Source organism: Carettochelys insculpta, chromosome 11 (genome assembly GCF_033958435.1).
Source record: "Carettochelys insculpta isolate YL-2023 chromosome 11, ASM3395843v1, whole genome shotgun sequence".
NCBI lineage: Eukaryota > Metazoa > Chordata > Testudines > Carettochelyidae > Carettochelys > Carettochelys insculpta.
Window position 1 is genome coordinate 20,224,008 of NC_134147.1, and position 22,759 is coordinate 20,246,766.

Sequence of the window (22,759 nt, forward strand, 5' to 3'; positions counted from 1 at the left end):
TTCCCCAAACCTCCCTGCCACCACCTTGCCAAACCTCCTACTGCGGCAGCCTCCAGCGGAGCCGCGTGCTACGTATCCGTGGAGCCGGGGAGAAAGACACAGGGGCCAGCCAGGCTCGGCCCCCAGCTTCCTGCCCTGGAGACAGAGCCTCGTGGGCTGGGACCCGGGGATTAGGAGTACAAGATGCTTCCATTGTTTGCTACTAACATTTCCACCCGCTTCCCAGCCCTTCCTCACTGACCTCCTACCTCAGCTGGGCCAGGGATGTAGCATGCTTTCTATTGTACAGGTAGGAAGCCTAAAGCAAAGCTGGAAATAGAGCCCAGCTTTCTAAGGTGGTGTGGCAGCATCTGCATTCATAGCGGCTCACTGTGGCATCACTTGCCTGGCCTCAGTTTGCCACGGCTCTTTAAGTTCTTTTTTTGGGGTTTTTTTAGTGGCCTTGTGGCAGGAGTTAAGCCTCAAGAGAGGCTGTTCACTTTGCATGGCTGAGACCCACATAGTACCAAGGTGCTGTATAAGCACAGAACCTGCCTCGTAAGCTATAAATCAAAAAGTGCCAGTCAGATATAGCCAGGAAGAATGAGACAATCCTGATGTGCACTCTGGGTAATGGATTTGTACACGAGCAACCTAAACATCATGCTTTTTTGTAGGTACTCCAACAACAGATAGTTATAAGAATAGCAATAAGATGGCTCTGTGGGCACTTACAGGTAGCTCACAAACATGGGTGATGACATGGGAGAAAAGACGAAGTGGCTTGTTGGTAAATGTAGGCAGTGTATGCTTGGCAGCATGGGCTGATTGGGGATGGGCATTGAGAAATCATAAGTACTGGACGCGCAATGCTCCTGTACCCGTTAGCTTAAAGTGGTTTCCATTATCTGTTTGATTTACAGTTTGGTTTAATGCCTCTCTGCACTTCTGCAGTAAAAATTGTTTCACCACTTCTGTGAGAGATGATAGGTTAAGTGGGGATTGGACATGGAGGACCTAGAAAGGGGGAGAAAATCAGATGACTGATACACAAGAGAAGAGTAGGGGAGGCAAAGAGAAGGATAACATGGTCAAAGCGATGGCATGGAAGAATGATCTTTGCACCAGCAAAGGAACTTACCAGAGGTTTGAGCTCCTTGACAGACCTCTGAGGGTGGAGGTGAGGGGATGTGGTTGTGATCTCTTTAAGGGAGGTTAGTGTGAGTGAGTTCATTTGCTTATGTTGACTGTGGTGTCCTAGAAACAGGGAACAATAGCTCTGCCAAGAAACAGCCCAGATGGTTCATCTCTGATCTCTAAATCTGCTAGCTATATAATGCCCTGCCCTGGTGCCCATGTGGTTCCATGCTGACCGTGTGGAGCCTACATAATGCCCTGCCCTACTGTTCTTTCGAGCCTAGAGCGCTCTTTCCTGATGACCGTATAGCCTAATGTCACATGTGCAAGTCCGCCCGGGTCCCATAGGGCCCTTGGTAGCTGCCGTTTCCCTCTGTTTTTCTTCCCCTCGTTGGTTGCTAATTAGTCCCTTGGTGCCCTCGCGGGAATTCCTTCATATCCGTCGCTTCTGCGCCTGCGTGGAATCCCCCGCTCATTTGCATGAGGCGGGGCTTTCCCAGCAGCGGGGCGAGTCACGTGTCGCGGGCATTTCCGCATGCGGCGTAGTTTGCGAACGGATACAGCGACGGCGCCAGGACCCGATCCCGCCAGAGGGCCCCGCCCCCGGCCCCGCCCCTGCCTCGGAACCCCGATCGGCCGGAGGCCCCTTCCGCCTTGGAGCCCTTCGAGGGGTGGCCCCGCCCCAGCTGGGCTCCCGATCCCGCTCGGACAAGCTCCTCGGGGCGCCCCCACCAGCAAGCCTCTTCCGGCGAGGACCCGCCATCGGGATCGGTTCCTCCACCCCATCCCCCCGCCCGCCTGGAACCCACACAGGAGGCAGAATCCCCTCGTTGGGGCCCCCACCCTCCCGGAGGCCCCATCTGCTTGGAGCCTCACCGCCGTGGGGTGGGACCAGCCGTTGTACTTGGGCACCCCGCGCGCACTGGACTGGCGTTTGTTTCCTGAGCCCTTACGCAGGAGCCTTCCTCCCGCCTCACATCCCCTGGATTCTTCTGGTTCCCAATAAGGGAGCCCCCTCCTTGACTCCCTCCAGCCAGGGAACCCCCAGTCCTGTACCTCCTTGATTCCTAGCCTGGGACCAGGCCTGACTTCTGGCAGAAATGGATGGTAAGTGTGTACAGCCCCAGCAATAGGGACTTTTTTCCCCAAATCCAGAACCTCCATTTGACGCTAGGGTGTGTCTGCTCCTCTCTGGGGGTTGTGCGTAAAATACTCATATGGGGAATTGCTGAGAGAGTTGAGGGTGTAGAAGCAGCTGAGCTCATATTGGTGTGTGGGGAACCCCCATTATTGGAGCATTGGTTTTAAATATGGGGTCTTGGAGAGAAGCTGGGATGTCCCCTGCTTTGTCCCCTCCCCCCATTATTTCCCCATATGTTGCATTTCTGGTCCCTTGCCTTGTTTTGAACATGTTTTGTTGTGGTGTTGTCTTGTGAGACCTGCTCCCTGGGCCTTGGTTGGCAGCAATTTGCTTGGGGGGTAACATAGAATGGTGGATTTGAGGGATGAAATCTGGGGAGGAGAGGGGATTTGCATTTTTTGAGTAAAGCAAACACAGATGATAGGAGAAAACAAGAAGTCCTGTGGCACCTTGTAGACTATCAGAAGCCACAGGACTTCTTGTTGTTTTTGCAGATACAGACTCACACAGGAGCCCTTCTGATACAGATGATAGGATCCTTCAGCAGGGATGAAGGCCTGAGCTTGAATTGACTGGACATTACAGCCTGGAAATGGCAGCTTTGACTTAGTATTATTGGGCCTGTAACCTATATTATATTAACATCTAGTTCTTATATAGTATGGTATTTTCCGTATTATCCAATAACCCAGAGCTCTGCTGTCCCGCTGCATCTGGGGCGGAAATATAGCCACAGAGTAAATTACTAAAACCGGAAGTGGTTTGTTGTTATGTGTTTTAGACTTAAGGAACTCAGTGTGTTTAGCCTAACAAAGAGAGGGTGATTTGAGCAGGCTCTTGATACATTGGCTCTCATAAGAGCCAATGGCTGGAAGCTGAAACTCAAGAAATTCATACCAGAAGTAAAAAGTATTTGTTTTAACTGGGAAGGAAATTATTAATAACACTGGGATGACATCTCAAGGGATGCAGTGGATTCTGCATTGAGGGCAACTTTTAAATTAGCCTGGGTTTTTTTTTTCTAAGAAATTTTCCCAAGTTCAATCAGGAAGTAATTCAGTGCTGTCCTGTGGCCTGTTACACCAGGGTTCAGATTACATTATTATCACAGTGGTCACGTCTGGCCTTAGAATCAGAGAATCTCTTTATCTTGCAATAGTGTATGGCTTCCCCAGTCATGGTCCAGGATTCCTTTTGCTGGGCCCATGCAGACAGAACAGAAGGACCTGGCCCGAATGAGCTGACAGCTCCTACCGAATCAGCCCTGTGAGTGGCTTGTGTGCTGGGTGCATCTCCTGGCTTTGTAGATAATTAGAACTGTATCAACAACAGATTCCAGTTAAGAGCTTCTTCTGCCTAGGTCCTTTTCATGTACACATACTCTGTGTTGCCTTCCTGAGACCAGGTCTATGCGTGGGGGGAAAAAAATGGATGTAAGATACGCAACTTCAGCTTTGAGAATTGCGTAGCTGGAGTCGGCATATCTAAAACCGATTTTTGCTGCCACCCCCTCAGTGGGAGGTGGACGGGAGAAACTCTCCCATCACTTCCCTTTTTCCTTGCGAGGTGTACTGGGGTTGATGGGAGTACCCAGACTGCGTGATTTAGCATGGCTTTACTAGATGCGCCAAGTTGAACCTGGGAAGATCAACTACCAGTGTGTCAATCTTCCAGTAAGTATCGACATGTCCTTAGAGTTTCACGGGTGCCTGAGTGGGAGGGTTTGGCAGTTGTGGCCGTAGGCTCTGGAGAAGGGTTTGTAGGTGAGCCAGCTGTCCATTTTGGTTGATTGTGTGGTGGTTTGGGGACAGTTGTCATATGTTTCAAAGTAAATGTGGACATTGTGTGCGAGAGCAAGAGCATGTGAGTGATGCTAGATTTAAAGGGCACCGTTATTTAATATTATTTGTATTATGGTCATAATGCAGGGTGCCAGCTGAGATCAGCGTCCTCTGTTCATATTCAGAACCCCCCTTTTCCCCCAGTTCTCCAGCTGAGGTGGGTGGGCACCACTGGAGGAACTCACAACCTGAATAGACGAAGGTGAATGGGGAGACAGAGGCACCAAGAGAGGAAGGGACACGCTGAAGGTCCACAGTAGCTCGCTTAGAGATCTGAGGACAGAATTCAGGAGTCCTGACTCTATCATGGCAGATTTCAAGGCCAGAAAGGAGTTTTGTGATCATCTCTTGCCTGGGTCACACTGGAGATCCCATTAGAACTGTTCCTGGCCATTCCTGCCTCCATCCCAGATCTGATGGTTGAGCTTGAACGTTATTTTTAGAGAAACTTGTGATTTTTATTGAAAACCCCCAAGTAGTAAACACTCCACGCAGTCCTAGAGTCAGCTGTTCTAATGCTTAATCCCCCTCCACATTAAAAAATTGCATCTTTTGGTTTGAATTGGTTAAGTTTCAGCTTCCAGCCAGTGGATCTTGTTCTGCCTTTGGCTGCTGGATTAATGAATCCTCTGCTGTCCAAACTCTCCTGTGCACAGAGGTGCTTAAAGCCTAGGATTGAGTTAGTTCTTATACTTTGCTTGGAGAAACTAAACAGATGGTCTTCTCAAGTGTCGCTTTGTGGGGCAGCTTTCTAGACTCGGTTGAATGATCTCTGTAGTTTCATGTTGGGCGGATTGAAGTCAATTATTTTATTATAAAATATCAGTTTTTTTTAATTCAAATTACAGTTTTATTTTCAAAAATACGCCTGGTGAAAATTAACCGAAAACCTAGTTTAAAAATATGTAAAACCTATACTTTTCTTATAATCTCTTAAAACATTTAAGTAAAAATATGCTGAGTCCATGAAATTCTGTTGAAAACAATCTGTGAGTTCAAGGCTGCCTTTCTGTATAAAGAAAGAGTCAGGGGGAGGCGTATAACATTTGAATGTGGGCTTTAGAAATAAGGCACCGGCCATCAGCCTGCCTCATTTTGTAATTTAAACTCAGGTCTCTTTCACTTAGGCATATTTGAAAATTTTCCCAGGCTGAGCTGAAATAATCAGTGTAAATCACTGCCTACAGTTAATTGCTCTGTTCATTTAATAAATAATTTAGTTGTAAATGTGAAATATGTCTTGATAAGAGAAGTTTATGGATCTAAAACATTTAAGGTTTTATTGAATAAAAATGCAATTTAGCTGGTGTTTTGTGTGTTAATTAAATTCCAGTTACCATCCCTAATGCGTCTTGACACAAATAACGAGGAAAAGTTAATAGTCTAGTCAATAAGCCCTATGTCATTCTCCAGTTTCTAAAATCCGAAAAATGTTCTGTTAATAAGAAGTTGAAATTAGTAAGCTATATAATCACATACATAAATGTGTGTTGTTCTGTTGTATTCTAGGCAATAAAAGGATGTACCAACTCTAATGTAAAGGCTCTGTTTAGTTGTAACTTAAAACGTTTTAATGAGAAGGCATATTTCTTTTGAAAATTACTAGAGGACAAAGGAAAAAGTTTGTGAAAATGGATAGCTGAAATTGAGGCTTTCCACTGGTGATCTAAATCTCTTTCATTTTAAATCAGTCCGCCCTGCTTTCTTGGCACTTATGGACACAGGAGATGATCAGGTCATGTAGCCTAACAGAGGGATTAATTTTCAGCAAGTTTGAGCCTAATGCATTTCAGTTCTTGGGAGCTGTGAGCCCCAGGCAGAGCACAGAGAAGGCTATGGGGATCTTAGTGCCAAAGGACCCTGTGCTGGCAGAGGATTGCTGAGGTGAGCTGTGCCCAGCTGATCTCAGCAGGTGACCCAGGTCCCATGCTACAGTGGGAGGTGAAAACTCCCAAGGGTCCCTGCAAATCTGACTTGGGGGTGGGGAAATTCCTTTCTTGAACCCCATTCTGAGCGTTAGCTGGATCCTGAGCATCTGGGCAAGACCCACCAGCCAGGCAGCTATAAGAGAGGATTTGATACCACTTCAGAGCCCTGTTTTATCCCATCCAGAGTCCCAGCTGGACTGTTCTCTGGTTATTCAGAAGGCAGAAACCACCCCCAACCCCCACACAGAAACAGCCATACCGGTTAGATCAAAGGTCCATCTAGCCCAGAATCTAGTCTTCTGACAGTGGCCAAAGCCAGATGCTTCAAAAGGAATGAGGGGAACAGGTAATCGCCAAGTGGTCCATCCCTTGTTGTCCTTCCCAGTTTCTGACAAAGAAAGGGCAGGGCCACCATCCCTGCCCACCCTGGCCAATAGCCATTAATGGACCTACCCTCTGTGAACTTCTCTAGTTTTGTTTTGAACACTGTTGTCGTCTTGGCCTTCATGGACTCCTCTGGAAGAGTTCCAGACCCAGACGAGTTGTGCATTGTGTGAAGAAATTCTTCCCTATGCTTGTTTTAAACCTGTTGCCTATTAATTTAATTGGGTGATCCCTAGCTCTTGTGTTACAGAGGCTAGACACTTCCTTATTTACTTCCTTCACATCTGTCATGATTTCATAGGCCTCTATCCTACTTCCCCCCCTTTGCTGTCTCTTTTCCAAGCCGTAAAATCCCCATCTTCACTAAGTGCATCTGGCTAGTGACTGGCTGAAGCCCTGAAGCAGGAGTTTGGATTACATTCTTAATACAGAAAGCCGCTGTCTTTTTTCAGCCACGGAAATGAAATCTGTTTAAAAGCTGCTGCCGTGAAGATTTAAATCCAGCCCATCTGCATCTGATTTCAGCGCGTTCATTGGAAATGGGACAGCTGCAAATTTAAAACTGATTTTCTGGGGGAAGGACACTTTCCCTGTGCAGCAAGTTAGTCTGAAGGATGCACTGCCACAAGATTTTATTGCTGCTGAGAGCTCGGGAAGAATTGCCTAGGGTCTGGAAGCTCATGAGGTGATCAGAACTATCCAGAGAGAAAAATCTAAACAAACCAACCAACCAGGCAAGCCTTTTGGAAGAGTTTTTGGCGCTTCCTGCTTCGAGTCCCCAGCTGCCTGCTAACTAATGGCTTAGTGATACTCTGGGAGCTCAGCCCGTTTAGCTTAACTAAGGGAAGGGATGACTTGATCCTAGCGTAGGAGTGTCTGTGCACGAAATAGAACTTCAGTAGTGGGTTCTTCAGTCTAGCAGGCCAACGTGTAGCAAGAGTCGATGGCTGGGAGCTGCAGCTAGACAAATTCAGACTGAAACTCAGGTGTAAATTTGTACCAGTGAGGGGGAATGAACCATCAGAACAAGCTACCAAGGGCCAGGCTGGAGTCTCCCTCCCTGGCAGTTGTAAAATCAAGATGGGATTGTTTTCAAAAATAACCGCTGAAGTTCCAGCAGGAGCTGGTTGGAGGCTGGCCCATGGCCTGTTGTACAAGCTGTCAGAGAGATCACAGTGGGCCCTTCTGACCTCAGAATCTGGGCACCTGTAACGGGAGTTCAGGGATTGTTGCTATAATTTTTCCTTTAAATGTCTGACTTGGCTGCAGTTGGAGACGGGTGCCAGGCTAGCTGGGCCCCTGATCTGATCCAGTCTGGCTGTTTGTTCAGGTTGTCAGCTCTCTGGGGGCAGGTGGGGACTGTCCTTGAGTTCTGTGTTCACACAGTAAATACTGCAGTAGTAGGTTGCCTGTATCTCCCTGTCCCGAATATGGGGCAAGGCGATATGTGGGGGAGGGGTGGCTCCACAAAGCCCCAGGGAGCCAGGAAGGAAGGGTCAGCTGCCAGCGTTCCCCAGGAGTCCTGTGGAAGCAGCAGGGACGTGGCAGCCGTCCACGTTCCCCCCGGCTTCCCCAAGGCTCGGGGAAGTGACCTACATGCTCTCCAGCCAGCAGCTGTGCCAACGCAGCTACTGGCAGAAAAGGTCAACGGGGGGAGGGCCCAAATACAGGACAATTCATCCCATTTCAAAAATAAGTAAGGACGCCTTTTTGGTGTCCCAAGTACAGGATGGATGGTCACCCTGGGCAGTAGGGTGCTGGCCTGGAGCTCAGGCTTCTGTTCCCAAGCCTGGAGTAGAAGGCACTGGGGGCTTTGCTCTCTAAAGAAGGTGTGTCACAGTCCTTCCTGTGGCCCAGCTGTGTGACCTCTGGTGAAGCGCTACAGGTTAGTTCACAGTGACCACCTCTTGTTCTTGTCCAAGCGTGGGGCAGTGGATGCTTGCGTGGCTCCGGAGCTTCGCTGCAGCTGCCTTGCATTGTTGCTGTGGATTGTGGTAGCTCCTGTCAGGTGCTTGGGGTTGTTTGCCTTCAACATACATGTGATGCATGTGCCACGGGGGCATTTAAACTCCCTCACAAGAGGCATGTGCAAGGGACAAGTATCAGAGAGGTAGCCATGTTAGTCTGTATCCTCAAGAACAACAAGAAGTCCTGTGACACGTTGTGGACTAACAATATGTGTTAGTCTATAAGGTGCCACAGGACTTCTTGATGCACAGGGTAGGGGATCATACACACAACTCCCACTCTGTCCTCTGGATAATCTCATGTGTATAATAATCTTAGCTCTTATCTCGTATTTTTAATTGGGTTTCGAAGCACGCTACAAAGGGGAATGATATTCTAATGCAGCTGCCTCTGGGGTGGAGCACCAGGGCTGTTTATACAAAGATCCCTTTGCCCAGCATTGAAATGCAGCTGCAATTATCCGTTTCGCAGATGGGGAAATCGAGGTATGGAGCAGGGAAGATTTATCCAAAGTCGCTGAGTAGGCTGGATGCCAGAGTCAGGAATAGACTCCAGAGCCACAGTGACGTGCTTTACCCACCTGGCCACATTGCTAGGTGTGGTCATCTCCTGTGATGACCCACAGAGGATGGGAGTCTTGTAGCCCTCAGCTATCTAGCCTAGCTCTGTAGCTCAAATTGTAACGATGCTCTCCTAAACCAGAAAAGATTTGTCAGCGCCACTGTACCAGTGCACTCCTACTGGCAAACCAGCTTCCTCGGGGAAATTCTGCTTCTACGGGCAAGATACTCTGTATACCAGTGCCCTGTGCAGAGCAAGTCACTGGCAAAAGAGCTTTTTCTAAGTCGTGATTAACATGGGTAATAGTGATGCCGAGTTTGCCACTATCACTGGGCCTGCATTGGATCTCTGGCTTGTAGAAAATATGTACAGGTCTCATTCATCAGTGACATCACTTTACCAGCAAGTATTCAAAGTCAATCTGACTGTAGCCTTTTAGCTCGGGAAGTCCCCAGTTCAGTCCCTGAGACTGTCATGCGTGTGTGTGTTTTACATACCCGCCTCTCTCTGTGCCTGCCTCTCAGGCGTCTGCGTGGGGAACAGAAAGCACCTACACGGGGAACAGAAATTGGATCACACGGGGGCTCTTCAGTCATTAGGCAGAGGTGTAACGTGAGCCAACCGCTGGAAGCTAAAGCTTGCCGAAGGCAGAGAGGAAATGGGGCATGCGTTTTTACCAGGGAGGGGACCAGCCGCCGGGGCCTGTGGTGCACGCTCCATCTCTGGCAAGGTTTGCATCAAGACGGGGCAGTTTTCTAGAAGATGTGCTGTACGTAGTTCAGCCAGGACAGTTCCGAGCCAGCCTGTGCTGTATAGAATGAGGCTGCTAAATGATCACGGGGGCCCTTCTGTCCTTACGGGTGATAGTTCTGCTCTCTCTCCAACTCCCCTGTGCAGGCGCACGCCCCCTCCGCTGAAGATGAGCAATACACAAAGGTGGCTTCTGCCAGCACGGATGGCTGTTGAGGCGGGATGGGGGCTAGAGGCCTCCGGTGTCGGTGAGAAAGCATGAAGTGCTGGGGTGAGGAAGTGGGGGACATAACTTGGCTGCCTCCCGTTCCCCTAGTTCCTGTTCCCCTCCCAGTGCTGCAGCTGGAACCAGGAATCTTACAGACCGGTAAAGGTTACCAGAAGCTTCAATGGGTGTGCATGTGGAGGCAGCTGAGCACCGGACTCCTGGCTTCCACTGCCACCTGGATGGGCCTGTCATTGTGAGCAGGTCCCATCTGCTCTCTGTGTTAAGTATCGGAGGGGTAGCTGTAGTGAGTCTGTGCTCACACAAGCTCATGCTCAAAACTTTTCTGTTAGTCTATATGGTGCCACAGGGCCCTTTGTCTCTGTATTAAGTTTTCCCTCCCACCATTTCTTTGTGTGGGTTATTAATATACTCTCCCGGCAGGACTGTCTCTCTGGGTGTGTCTTTGCAGGAAGTCCAGTCTCGGTCAGAGTCCATGCAGGGTCCGGCGCGATGAGACTCTGAGCTCCGTCTGGGTCGGGGCAGAGCCTGGCCCTGCTGTGATGCTCATAATTCATAGAGATGAGGAGGCCCTGTCTCAGTCTAGTCTTTCCTTGCCCCTCTGGCACCCAGGGCAGGATTGATCCCCAGGCCTCCTGTTCTCCAGCCTTCCTATGCTGAGCACCTGCCACTCTCCTGTGGGGAGGAGGGGTGTTGGCTCAGCCTCTGGCCACAAGATTCCTGCACAAAACAGATGACATCAAGGGACAGGAATTGTGTTCCCACTGCCCCTCCCCTGTGTCCAAGCAGCTGCAGCAGGCTGGGGAGGGGAGCGGGCCTAGGGGAGGAGGGTTCCCCACCCCTAGAGCTGGCAGGCCTGGGGTCAGTGGTTGGACTATTGCCCCGACCCCTCAGTATTTCCACTTGGAATAATGGGGCAGAAAACTCCTTTTGGGAGCCCCTCCGTCCTGCCTGCAGCCCTATGCTAGCCCAGCCCTGGGCTCTCCCCTGCCCCCAGCTCCGCTGGTGTCTCACACCTCTCCTAACCTGGCTCAGGGTGGCTACTTCCCCCGTAGCACACACCTGTGAGTTTTGGGCCGATAGGAAATACAGATTCTGTTGTTCTTCCTCTTCCTAAATTGCTGCCTCCCTTGGTCCCATAAATCACGTCCCACTAGCTGCCCTGCTGGGACAATGGCACCTGATTAATGAGTGAGCTGGGCCCCAGAGGAACCAGGCTGCAGCCTCCAGCTCTGCAGACAGAAATCAAAGGCACTAACTGCTTGTCAGCGCTGGGAGCCCCGGGGCTGGTGGGAATCCGGCTGCAGTATGGGAGGTGTCGGTGTGCGCTGGGGCGGCTCAGTAGGAGGTGCTCTCCCAGCCCTGTCACTGTGGCCCTGAGCTGGAGAGGGCGCTGTGCTGCAGGGAGGGGGCTGGAGGTGCTCTCCCTTCATAGTGGCCGTGTCTGCACTTGCCCAAATCTTCGAAACGGCCATTTCAGAGATTACTAATGGGGCGCTGAACTGCACCTTCGGTGCCTCATTAGCGTGCTGCTGGGCCCGGCTCTTCGAAACTGCCGCTTTTTGGTGCCGGGCGGCTCGTCCAGACGGGACTTTGAAATCCCCTTGTTCCTGTCTGCTGGTGGGAGTAAGGGGATTTCGAAGTTTGCGGGGCCCTTTTGGAGAGGAGCCCCGTCTGGACGAGCCGCACAGCCGCAAAAAGCGGCAGTTTCAAAGAGCTGGGCCCGGCGGCACGCAACCGAGGCCCTGAAGGTGCAGTTCAGCGCCTCATTGGTAATCTTTGAAGTGGCCGTTTTGAAGATTTGGGCTAGTGTAGATGTAACCAGTTAGTTGTGGCCCCAGGGCTCTGGCCTGGTGCTCGGCTGCACCAGCTGCAGCCAAGGCTGCGATGTCGTGGCCGGGTGGAGGAGGGGTACAAGGAGGCGTTCTGGTACATACCAGGGCAAGGCTCTCAGCAGCTCATCTTCCCAGGAGTTCCCTGTTGGAGCTTTGCTCCCTGGCGGTGCTGTGTGGGAACTTGGGTTTCAGGGCTCTCCCAGAGCCAGGAGTGAGACCCCAGAGTCCGAACTCCTTACCCGCTGCTCTGCCCACTAGTCCCACGGTGTCCCGTATGCTCCACATTCGCCACATGTGGCGAGTGGGGAAGCCTATTGTGGCGAATGCATCTCGGTGTGGTGTGGGGGTGTAGGCGGGGCGCACAGCAGCTCGGTGGGCTCACATGGCTGCTCCTTGGGTGCCATGTGGCAGGTTGGCTCAGAAGCTCAGGCACCTGGCTTGGGGGCCCCGTCATAGCACGGTGGCGGCTCGGGCGCCATGCAGCTGGGTTGGGGCTGGCAGCTCCAGTGAGTCGCCGGCAGCAGGGGGATAGGGCGCCTGGCTGGGGGAGGGGAGCTCCTGCCTGGGGGCAGGGGGAGCACGTGGCCATCGGGTGTCTTGCTGTTGGAAACCACTGCGCTCTTCCCTTCCGAGTACTCGGTGCTGAACTGCCTGTGTCTCTGCTGGACTGGCACTGCGGACTTACGTGGGCATAAATAGGTTGCTCAGAGGCGTGAGAGATCCCCCCCCCCGAGTGACACCTTTACGCTGACCTAAATCCTGCTGCAGGCAGTGCTGAAGCAATGGGAGGATGTTTCCCATTGACCGCTCCCATCTCTTGGGGGGGGCCAGAGGACCTGCACCAATGGGAGGTGCTGCTGTGCTGGACCTGCAGGCGAGTCCTCCATGATGATGTCCCGTTCCCTCCCCACTTGGAAGGATTTGGGTGTTTTCACTGGGCAGGGTCCACCATAAACCAGCCAGATCCTGATCACCCAGGCCTGAAATTCATGCGAATCACCAGGCCAGGGCAGTGTGCCCTGAGAAGAAGGCAGGGGGTTATCTTCCCACAGGGAGCAGATAGAAGCCAGGTGTCAGGATGTGATCAAGGGGGAAACACGGAGCCATATAAACAACCCACACCAGAGGTGGCTGCATTTCAGTGCCAGGCAAGGGATCCCCGGGCTGTTTCTGAAAGATGTATGCTTGGGAGGGAAGATCCCAGTAGCAGAATTTGTCTGGTGCTTGCTGTTACCCAGAGACCCCTCTGGTCCTGTAGGAGCATCGGGTCTAATGTCCAGACCATTCTGTAACTGTTACAGAAACCACGTACCATTTCATCCCTCCAGTGACATGCAGCCATTTCTGGGGTGGAGCGTGGCAGTGTACAACAGCCACCCAGCAATGCTGCACAAGGGTGTCTGGGGTGAAGAACAGCTGGATGTGCCAGAGCATCTGGGCACAGCATATGGAAGCGCCGGAGCTAGGACATGGGGCTGAGAGGTCAGGCTTGGCACAGCACCATCTAGTGCTGCATTGGGGCATCTGGGCCAGTCCTGGCTGCGGCGGGAGAGAGAGAGTCTGTTCCCTTCAGCACTCAGCATTTCACTTGGAGGCGTTCCAGCTGCGTCCTGACCTGGCAGTGTCTGTAGCCTGGGTGTCCTGTGACAGTTGGGAGTGGTGCCAGGCTGGCATAGTCCCCGTGTGAGTTCTGGGAAAAGAGCAGCAGGATCTAGAAGCCGGGACTTTCCCATCTCTGGGACGAGATCTGAGATCAGGAGCCGTTCACTCCCTGCCATGGGCACCCTGCCCTGCCTGCTCCCTCCTCCGAATCCTCGCGCTGCCTGAGCATCAAGGTGTGAAATAGCATGTGACCACCCCCCCAATTTCCAGGCTATTTCCTACCCCAGCAGATCCCATTCTGTCACCAGGAATAACCCCCTGCCATTTTCTTTGTAATTCCAAATGACTCTGCACCTCCTACCCAGCCCTGTGCTCACCCAAGTGGCATGTGCATCTTGCCCCTCTTTCCCCTAGGGCAGCATAAGCCCTATTGCCATTGGGTAAGTTAAAATTGGTCTACGTAGTCTGCGTAGACTGAAGGATGCCTACTACTACCAGGTTAAAATTCTGGGCAGCAGGGGGCAGAGCAGGTAGGACTGGCTTAGAGGAGCATGTAATAGAAAGGAGAGCGGGAGTGAGGGGCGATGGGGTGCAGTAACAGGTACGGACACTAGGTGGCACTGATTGATGACGAGCAGTTTTGGGCCCCCGCTGTGCTTGCGGAACTCTCTGCTGCAGGAAGTTGCTTAACCCCTGGCTCATTCATGCCAATTATCACGCCCATTCTTGCCTTTCAGACCTGCTGCCGTTTGTCTTCCTCCCCCAGGACTGGCCGCTCCAGGGTGAGTCTTGATGCATCTTGCATATTTAAATTGAGTGTGACTAACACAGTTAGGAGTATTAATAAGGTCGGTCACTATCAATTGCCCTGCAAGGCTGTGGTAGGGCTGTTAGTGCTCTAGAGCCTCAGAAAACCATGTCAAACATGAGAGGTTACACCGGTAGAACCCAGGAGTCCTGGCTCTTGGAACCTCCTGCTCTAACTCACTGGATTTCTCAACCAGGGGTACCTGTACCCTGGGGGTACACTGAGGTCTTCTGGGGTACATCAGCTCATCTAGATGTTTGCCTAGTTTTACAACCAGCTACATAAAAAAGGCTAGTAAAGTCAGCACAATCTAAAAGTTCGCTCGGACACTGACTTATTTTTACTGCTTCCTATGGCTTATGCTGAAATGCAAGTAAAATATTTCTATTGCGAGCCATTTATTTCATAAGATGTCAGAAAGTCAGCAAGTTTTCAGGAGTTGTCTGCTGTGACATTTTTGCATGGTTTTGTAAGTAAGTAGTTTTTAAGGCTACGTGTGTACTAGGCAAAGTAAGTCGACCACAAATAAACAGTTCTAGCTAAGGCAATTGCGAGAGTTTCTCCCATTGACCTCCCTTACTCCTTGCATATCACAAGGAGTACGATTGACTACAAGCCCTGAGAGGTCGATTTCGCGCGTCCAAACGAGACTAGCGGGTTGGTCTTCCGGGGTAGTTTAGACGTAGCTTAAGTGAGGTCTATCTTGGTGGTATGCAAACGTATCTGACTCTGGAAAAGGGTACAGTAATCTGCACAGTTGGATGGCGCTTGGTTCAAGATCTCACGTTACCTTAGGGCCATGTTTCCAAACGGGTGGTACGCGTCCTCTTAGGGGTACACAAGAAAAGTCTGGGGGTACTTACAATTTATTTAAAAGGGGGTATTTTATTTAAAAAAAAAAAAAGAGGTTCAGAACCCTTGAAATAGATAGTCCTCTCGTCCCAGACCCGGGAATAGGGTGCAGGAAGCCACTGTACTGCAGTGATGAGGCAGGGGTAGGTAGGGGGCACTTTCTCAGAGTTCGTGCTGCTCCCGTACTGTAACGTGTCACTAGCGTGGTGCTAGAAAGGCCATTGATTGCATGAGACACAAGTGTGACACTCCTTCTCAGCACCAGGTGAGGGATCCGTGTATAAACAGGCCCTGTGTCTCACCCCAGAGGTGGCTGCATCTCAGCATTCTGGGATCCTGGTGCCTGGAGTTCCCCAGACGGGCTGGCTAGGATTGGGATGACTCATCATGGACTCTGGATTAGTCACATTGGGAGGTGGATTCCTGCAGTGGATGCTGCAGTCAGTGGCTGTGCCCATGGTGAGGACCCAGAGCATGATCTGGGGGGGGGGGAAGTTCAGGCCTGGCTCTGGCTGGAGATCTCCTGGGGATTTCATCTCCTGCCTGCAGCACTGCTGGTCTGGCCAGCAGAGAGCAACAGGAAGGGCTGTGCATCTCTTGTGGTAAAGCTCCCATCTGGAAATCCCCAAGAAAGAGTAACTGCCAGGGCTGAGGCATCCCAGGCTGGGCTGAGATGTGGAGGCTGCTTCTACTGGACTCCCTGGTCCCATGCTGAGCTGTGGCTGCCTCTGGCGTGGGGCTGTGCAGAAGGGTTCCTGGGTTCTATCTAGATGGGATCCGATGGACAGGGTGGGAGTCAGGGCTCCTGGGTTTTTATTCCTCGGGTCAGCCCCTTGGCCATGCGCCTCGTTTTCCCTTCCTAGGATTTGCGTCCTGCAGGCCAAAGCTGTTGCTGGTTGCAGAGGTGTGGGCAGGGGTGGGGGAGGCTGAGAGTCAGTCTGTCCATCACTCACACCTGTCTGTCCGTGTCTCCAGAGCCCCACCACAACAACAGCCCCTATGTGGAGATCATCGAACAGCCTAAGCAGCGCGGCATGCGCTTCCGCTACAAGTGCGAGGGGCGCTCGGCTGGCAGCATCCCTGGGGAGCGCAGCACCGACACCACCAAGACACACCCCACCATCAAGGTTAGCTCCTGCCCCACCGCACCGATCAGCCCGCCTCCCTGCTGTCACTCACCTCCCGTGTCCCTTCCCCTGCATCCCAGCTCCTCACCTCCGGGTTGTGGCCTGGAGCCCCTAATGACATCCTGGGGCGCTGCCTGGTGGATAGAGCAGAATGCTGGGAGCCAGGACTTCTGGGTTCTGTCCTTAGCTGTGGGAAGGGATGGGGGGCGAGTGGGACAGAGTGGGAGCTGGAAGCTAGGACTCCTGGGTTCTCTCTCTGGCTCTCTTGATTTGCTGCATGACCCCAGGGTATGCTGCTCCCTCACTCTGTGACTCAGTTTCCCCCTCTGTGAGGTTGGAGAAGGGTCTCAGCATGTTAAAGCTCCCATGCTCCCAGATGGAACATGATCCCAATGAGGCCCGATGCCAATGGGGCCAGAGCCCTGCAGCGGCTGTCTCCAGGAAGTTCAGGGGTGCTGTGAGTTTGGAAGGTGGCGGGGGGGTACCAGGCTCCTTTCTAGCTCCGTTGAAGAGCCTTGGGGCTGTTAAACTCTGCCTCCATCTCCCCGCCCCCCCAGATCAATAATTACACAGGGCCTGGGAAGGTTCGCATCTCACTGGTGACCAAGGATGCCCCCCACCGACCCCACCCGCACGAGCTGGTGGGCAAGGACTGCAAGGACGGCTACTACGAGGCTGAGCTATCATCTGAGCGTAACATCCACAGGTGAGCCGGGACTCCTGGGTTCAGTCCCCAGCTTTGGTAGGAGAGTGGGGTCTGCAGCATTAGAGGTGGGGACTGGGAGCCAGGACTCCTGGGTTCTGTCCCTGGAACTGGGGGCAGGCTGGCGTGGACAAGGTTAAAGCTGTGATGGGCACGGGGAGCTGGACAGCAGAACTCCTGGGTTCTGTTTCAGCTCCTGTGCTGATTTCCTGCGTGCCCTTGGGGAAACTGAGGCCCTGCGAAGGGCCGGGAGGCGAGGGATCAGCACGTCAGGACAGAGCTGGGGACGGACTTCAGGGGTCCTGCTCCCCAACCGCCCTGTGACTGGGCTGGCAGCCGAGGGCATAACCCTCCCTGCGTCTCAGCTTCCAGAACCTGGGCATCCAGTGCGTGAAGAAGCGGGAGCTGGACGAGGCAGTGGCGCAGCGCATCCGCACCAACAACAACCCCTTCAATGGTGAGGGGGGATTGCCTGGAGGGGGGAGGGGGCAGAACCAACCACAGCACCTCAACAGCGGAGGTGGACTGCCAGCTTATGGGGCAGAATTAATGACAGCCCCTTCGCGGTGTAGGGGGTGGAGGACGGCTGGGTTCGGGACAGAACCAGTGGCAGCCCCTTCATGGGGAGATGTGTTAGGGTGTGGGGCAGAACCAACCACAGCCTCTTTGCAGGGGGGAGAGCTGCTGGGGTTTGGGACAGAACCAGTGACAGCCCCTTCACGGGGGGTGGAGGACTGCTGGGGTTGGGAAAGAACCAATGACAGCCCCTTCACGGGGGGTGGAGGACTGCTGGGGTTGGGACAGAACCAATGACAGCCCCTTCTTGGGGGAGGACCACCAGACCATGGGGCAGAACCAACGTTAGCCCCTTTGACATGGGGAGGGTGCTGCCTGAGTTGGGATCAGAGCTGTAATAGCCCCTGCAGTCAATGTGGGAGGGGAGAATTTGCCCCAGGGAGGGTTGAAGCCAAGGCTTCTGGGAAGGGAGGGGAAGATCTGAGCTAAGCAGGGGTCTCATCCCTTCTCTCTCACCCTGCAGTGCCCCTGGACAACCAGAAGGGGGACTATGACCTGAACGCTGTGCGGCTCTGCTTCCAGGTGTGGATACAGGACCCTGTGGGCTCCGGACACCTTGTCCCGCTGCCCCTTGTGGTGTCGCAGCCGATCTATGACAACCGTGAGCCTCGGGGGCAGGCCTGGCTGGGGAGAAGGAAGGGATTGGAAGGGGGGATCTGACCCAGCTGAGGGGTCACCAGCACAGCCGTGCAGAAGAAGGGACCAAGGGAGGGGTCCGGGGCGATAGTGGGGCTCCGGAGCAGCCGTGGTGGACGGTCCAGGAGAATGGAGGGGCTGAGGGATGCTGTGGGGAGGGGACTCAGGAAGAGATCCACCTGTCGCCATGTGTCAGTTTGTGCTGCAGGACCCTGACCAGTGTTCCCTGTAGGCTAAGCCTTGGGCAGCTGCCCAGGAGAAATTCAAGTGCTGCCCGGCTGGTTAGCAGAGCGCCCACAGCTGCCGTGGCCTGGCAGTGTGTGCTCCTACCGGTGGTGCACCTCCGCACATGCCTCGGTGCATGCAGGAACATTTATTCCACCCCCGGATGGGAAAAATTAGAGGGATCATTGACCCTAACTCCATCTCCGCCTCCTCCAGGAGCCCCTAACACGGCTGAGCTGAAGATCTGCCGGGTCAATCGCAACTCGGGGAGCTGCTTGGGGGGTGATGAGATCTTCCTGCTGTGCGATAAGGTGCAGAAAGGTGAGTGCTGGCGGGGGATGCGGGGGGAGTTCCCTGGGACTCCTAGTATTGTGGGGTTGGGCATTCCCATAGAGGGTGAGGACAGGGTTCCTGTCCTCCCATCAGCTCACAGCTGGCTTTATTCCCAAGAGCTGGCTCTCAGCCTGGCTCCCTGCACAGGAATTGTGACTCATGCCTCCTTCCCCTCCCACAGACACACCCATCCCCCAAGCAGCTGGTTCCATTGCCCTCAGCTGAGGAAGCCAGCGGTTAGCGGCCATTGTGAGCATCCCCCGTAAGCTGTGCACGTGTGCAGCCGCTCAGGAGAGAGTCCGGTGTCACTCAGCTGATGAGGGGAGTGCCCACAGCTGGGTTTTGTTGGGTGGTGCACATACTCCTGCCTCGGCGCGCATAACCATTTATTCCGCACAGGAATGGAAAATATTAGCGGGGACTTTGTCAGGGGGCTAGGCTGGTGTCAGGGCTCCAGGGGTCTCTCCTAGCTCTGGCCAGGCTGTAGGGTCTAGTCGTTGCGGGGTAGGGGGCTGGGAACCCAGAATCCTGGTTGCTTTCTCCACCTCTCCAATTGGTGTCTGCAGCCCCCCTCACTGCCTCTTTCCCTCCCCCCAGAGGACATTGAGGTCCGGTTCTACAAGGACTCCTGGGAGGCCAAGGGCTCCTTCTCGCAGGCAGACGTGCACCGGCAGGTCGCCATCGTGTTTAAAACGCCCCCCTACCAGGACCAGGCACTGAGGGAGCCGGTGACGGTACAGATGCAGCTCCGGCGTCCATCTGACAAGGAGGTCAGCGAGCCCATGGAGTTTCGCTATCTGCCAGACGAAGGTAACGTGGGCCTTTTCCTCTAGGGGGCATTCACTCCACTTGGGCCCTGCGGGAGGGGACTGGCTGGCTCCAGGAAGAGGGGATGGGACCCCAGCCCAGGCCGGGGTGAGAGGGGGAATCAGCCCCCAGGGCTAAAGGGCCGTGCTCTGCCTCAGGTGACTTCCATCGCATCGAGGAAAAGCGGAAGCGAACGCGAGACACCTTCAAAAACTTCATGCAGAAAACACCTTTCAGCGGTGAGGCAGGGGGTCAGTGATGGCTCTCAACAGGGGCAGGGGAGTGAAGTATCGGGGGGATGGGCAGGAGATTGGGAGGGTCTCGTACCTGGAGTTGGGTAAGGGGGGGCCTCTGAGCTTGGCAGGGAGCTGCGTTCAGCTGGGGGGTGTGGGAGAAAGGGTTCTCTGCTGGGCAAGGGCAGATGAGGAGCATAGGGAGGGGGTGGCTTGGTTGGGCTTCAGGCACCAGAACCAAGGGGGCTGGGAGAGGAGACGGATCCTGGTTATGTCTGGGATGTAGTGAGGTGGAGCCCATCAGCCTCCTTCCTTGAGGTGGGTGTGAGGATGGCCTAGCTGCAGCAGGGGGTGGTCCTTTGCTGTGCCCCCCCCTCACGTCACTGACTTGGTTTCTCCTCCCAGCAGTGGGAGTTCCGGAGACACGCTCGCCCCGTCGAATCGCTGTCCCCGCCCGCGCGGCTGCTGTGGCCAAACCCAGCCTCACCCGACCCAGCATGAGCGGTAAGGGGGCTCCAGCCGTGCTGCATCGGGGAGGGGAGTGGGGCGCAAGGGCTTTCCCACTAAGAGGCGTCAGCTGCAATCCAGCCCCCCGTGTGCGGGGACTGCCCGATCGCCCGTAATCCATTTCTGTACCATGCTGTCCTGGGGCAAGGCACTGGGGTCCAGCACTAACTTCTCCCCTCTCCTCTAGGTCTAGCAGGAGCCATAGGGCAGCTGCCGCCCATCATGAAGCCTCAGGCCACGGCCCAGCACCCCCCTATACTTTTCCCTGGCCCCAGCCAACCTGCTGCTGCTTCTGCTCCCCAGCTGGGCTACAGTACGGTCAGCCTGGAGGATTTCTCCAGCCTGGGCATCTCAAGCCAGACTCGGCTCCAAGCCCCTGCACCGGAGGGCGAGCCCAGCTTCGATGCTTTCTTCCCCCTGCCCTTTGAGAGCGGGGGCGACCCGGTTACCATGGAGCTGGGAGCCTTGCTGGATGACACCACCTACACCAGCCTGGAGTCCATCAACACTACTGAGTTCCGGCAGCTGCTGAGCCAGGGCTCATCCATGGAAGGGGCTGACGGGCACACCATGCTCATGACCTACCCCGACTCAATCACCCGCCTGATGAACAGCCAGCGGGGCGTGGTGGGCGGGGCAGGGGAGGAGCCACAGGGCGATGGCGGGGGTGGGGGGAGCAGCGGGGCCAACAACTCCATCAATGGGGGTCTAGGCACCCTCCCAGAAGACAGCCTCCCTTCCATGGGAGATCTGGACTTCAGTGTCCTGTTCAGCCAGTTCAACCCCTCCTAGTGGGGGTGGTGGGAAAGATGGACTGAAAGTGAGACTCTCCGTCTGGCTCTGCGCAAGGGACTCAGGAGCAACTGCTCATCTGTCGAGAGCTCTCTGGGAGGATCGGACTCTGCCCTGGATTCCATCTGCCCAGGTCCCCCCTCCTGTCTGCCTGGGCCTTATATTACTGGCTTCATTTGGCTATAGGTCTCACTGTCGTCTCCTGTGTGTCCTGCTCTGTATCCCCCTGCTGCACCCCGGCACTGGAGGGGGTCTCCCACCAGTCTGGCTGAGGGGGCAGTGCCAGGAGTGCAGGGAGGAAGGGGCAGGAGCAAAGGAACGTCCCTCCCTCTTCTCACAGAAAGGGAGGCGGGAGAAGAAGAGTGTGGACTGATCCATCGTGGGGCTGGCCTGACACAGAGGGGGGAAGGAGGGGAGTGCAGCTACCTGGAGCTTCCAGATTCTCAGATCTCCTTTTGCCCTTACCTGAAAATGGTCAGCTGGGTCAGGGGAGCTCCTCAGCCTCAGCTCCGACAGCCATTCTGATTGGCTGCCTGTCCCCATTCCCAGCCTAATGGGGAGAGGCAACTAATCGGAAGGGGTTTCCTCCAGGCAGGGCTGTGGGTTCTGGCATCCAGACCAGATGGGCTCTGCCCTGTGTGTGTATGTTGCTGCGGAGAAGGACAGGGCAAAGAATTCTCTCATCCCACTCCCAAAAGGCGCCTTAGCAGCAGCAGCAGCATTAACTTCCCCTGTCCTTTGCAGCTGGGAAGCGTGAACAGAGCCTCTCCCACTCCCAGGGGGCCCGGGGTGAACTGTGCTATACCCCACCCCCCTCTTGCTGAGGGGACCCCTGTTGCACACTGACTTTGGGGGGCACTCTATGCCCTCTACAAGCTGAGTAAAGGGGAGGGGGATTGTAGCTGCAGGATTGCTACAGCCTGTTCCGGCACATCCTCCAGTTGTTAGTGTGCCTTGCTGTGTCCGGGGGAGGCGCTGTCCCTCCACACCTCATGCCCCTGGATTTCCCCATCCCAGCTCCATGTCTCAGAAGACTCAGCTGGGCTTGGCCCCGCCCTGCAGCAGCATGGCCCAGAGAGCAGCACTACAGAACACCTGGGCCCAGTGTGGCTTCCTGGCACCTCTGTGCATTCCCCATTGCAGGGTTTGTGCTGCATTCCTGACTCTGACTTTGGCTTCTGCTGCCCTTTTGTCTTACTATTGCCTAAAAGCAGAGGGACGGTTTTAAGCACGAGTGACGTACTAGCAGTGTAGGGCTGTCTCCAGAGGGCAGGGGACTTGCTTCTCTGTCCACATTTTCTGCTGAATTACGTTCCTAATAAACCCAAGTCAAAGCACAGCCCCTGCTTCTTATTGGCCCACAGGGGCCTGGACACTTTCCCTACTGGACCTGCTCTGAGACCAGTGCCTGGTGCGCCTTGACCTCCTGGGTCAGGCAGTTCTATCAGCAGCCCTCGCCAGCACTTAAGCATTGAGCTATTGCCTGTTCCTTCAGCATCACTCATGGCCCCAGTACCCCTTCAGGGGCCACCAGGGAGTGTCGTGTGTAAAGTCCCTTAATGGACTGGGTTGGAATTGACTCTCTTTGCTCTCTGACTCAGGAGTGACTGCAGAGAGTTGGGCCCAGATCTTGCTCCCTGAAGCCAGAAGTCCCTAGGAGCATGGGTGAAGTGAGTCCCACCTGTGCTCTGCCCATTCTCTGAGACACTGAGAATCCTGCTTGCCTCCCCATTGCAATCAATAGCCTTGCACCAGCTCTGGCTAACACCTTGGAATCGGACCAGCCACCTTCCCTGTAGTTTGGGGAG

General features: G+C 54.1%; 1 protein-coding gene across 4 annotated transcripts; it reads left to right on the plus strand.

Moving 5' to 3' along the window:
- The first annotated feature begins 170 nt into the window (after window positions 1-170).
- Window positions 171-22,290, plus strand: RELA (RELA proto-oncogene, NF-kB subunit). 4 transcript variants are annotated; one of them, XM_075005923.1, is made up of 12 exons: window positions 1,438-2,223; window positions 6,863-7,144; window positions 14,090-14,134; window positions 15,988-16,139; window positions 16,697-16,845; window positions 17,208-17,299; window positions 17,882-18,019; window positions 18,496-18,600; window positions 19,210-19,422; window positions 19,578-19,658; window positions 20,058-20,156; window positions 20,347-22,290. In XM_075005923.1, exons 4-12 carry the CDS (start codon window positions 16,047-16,049, stop codon window positions 20,949-20,951), a joined length of 1,575 nt encoding a protein of 524 aa, XP_074862024.1. In that variant the 5' UTR covers window positions 1,438-2,223; window positions 6,863-7,144; window positions 14,090-14,134; window positions 15,988-16,046; the 3' UTR covers window positions 20,952-22,290. The 4 variants fall into 4 exon arrangements, with proteins under 4 accessions (XP_074862025.1, XP_074862023.1, XP_074862024.1 ...); XM_075005924.1 differs by lacking the exons at window positions 1,438-2,223; window positions 6,863-7,144 and adding an exon at window positions 171-289; XM_075005922.1 differs by lacking the exon at window positions 6,863-7,144 and having other exon boundaries at window positions 1,436-2,223; window positions 20,061-20,156.
- Window positions 22,291-22,759: the final 469 nt, after the last annotated feature.

Bases quoted from the DNA above. Each gene is read 5' to 3' on its own strand.
- RELA (XM_075005921.1), top strand. The intron at 16,140-16,696 runs GTTAGCTCCTGC...CCGCCCCCCCAG, and splicing joins AGACACACCCCACCATCAAG to ATCAATAATTACACAGGGCC. The intron at 16,846-17,207 runs GTGAGCCGGGAC...CCTGCGTCTCAG, and splicing joins TCTGAGCGTAACATCCACAG to CTTCCAGAACCTGGGCATCC.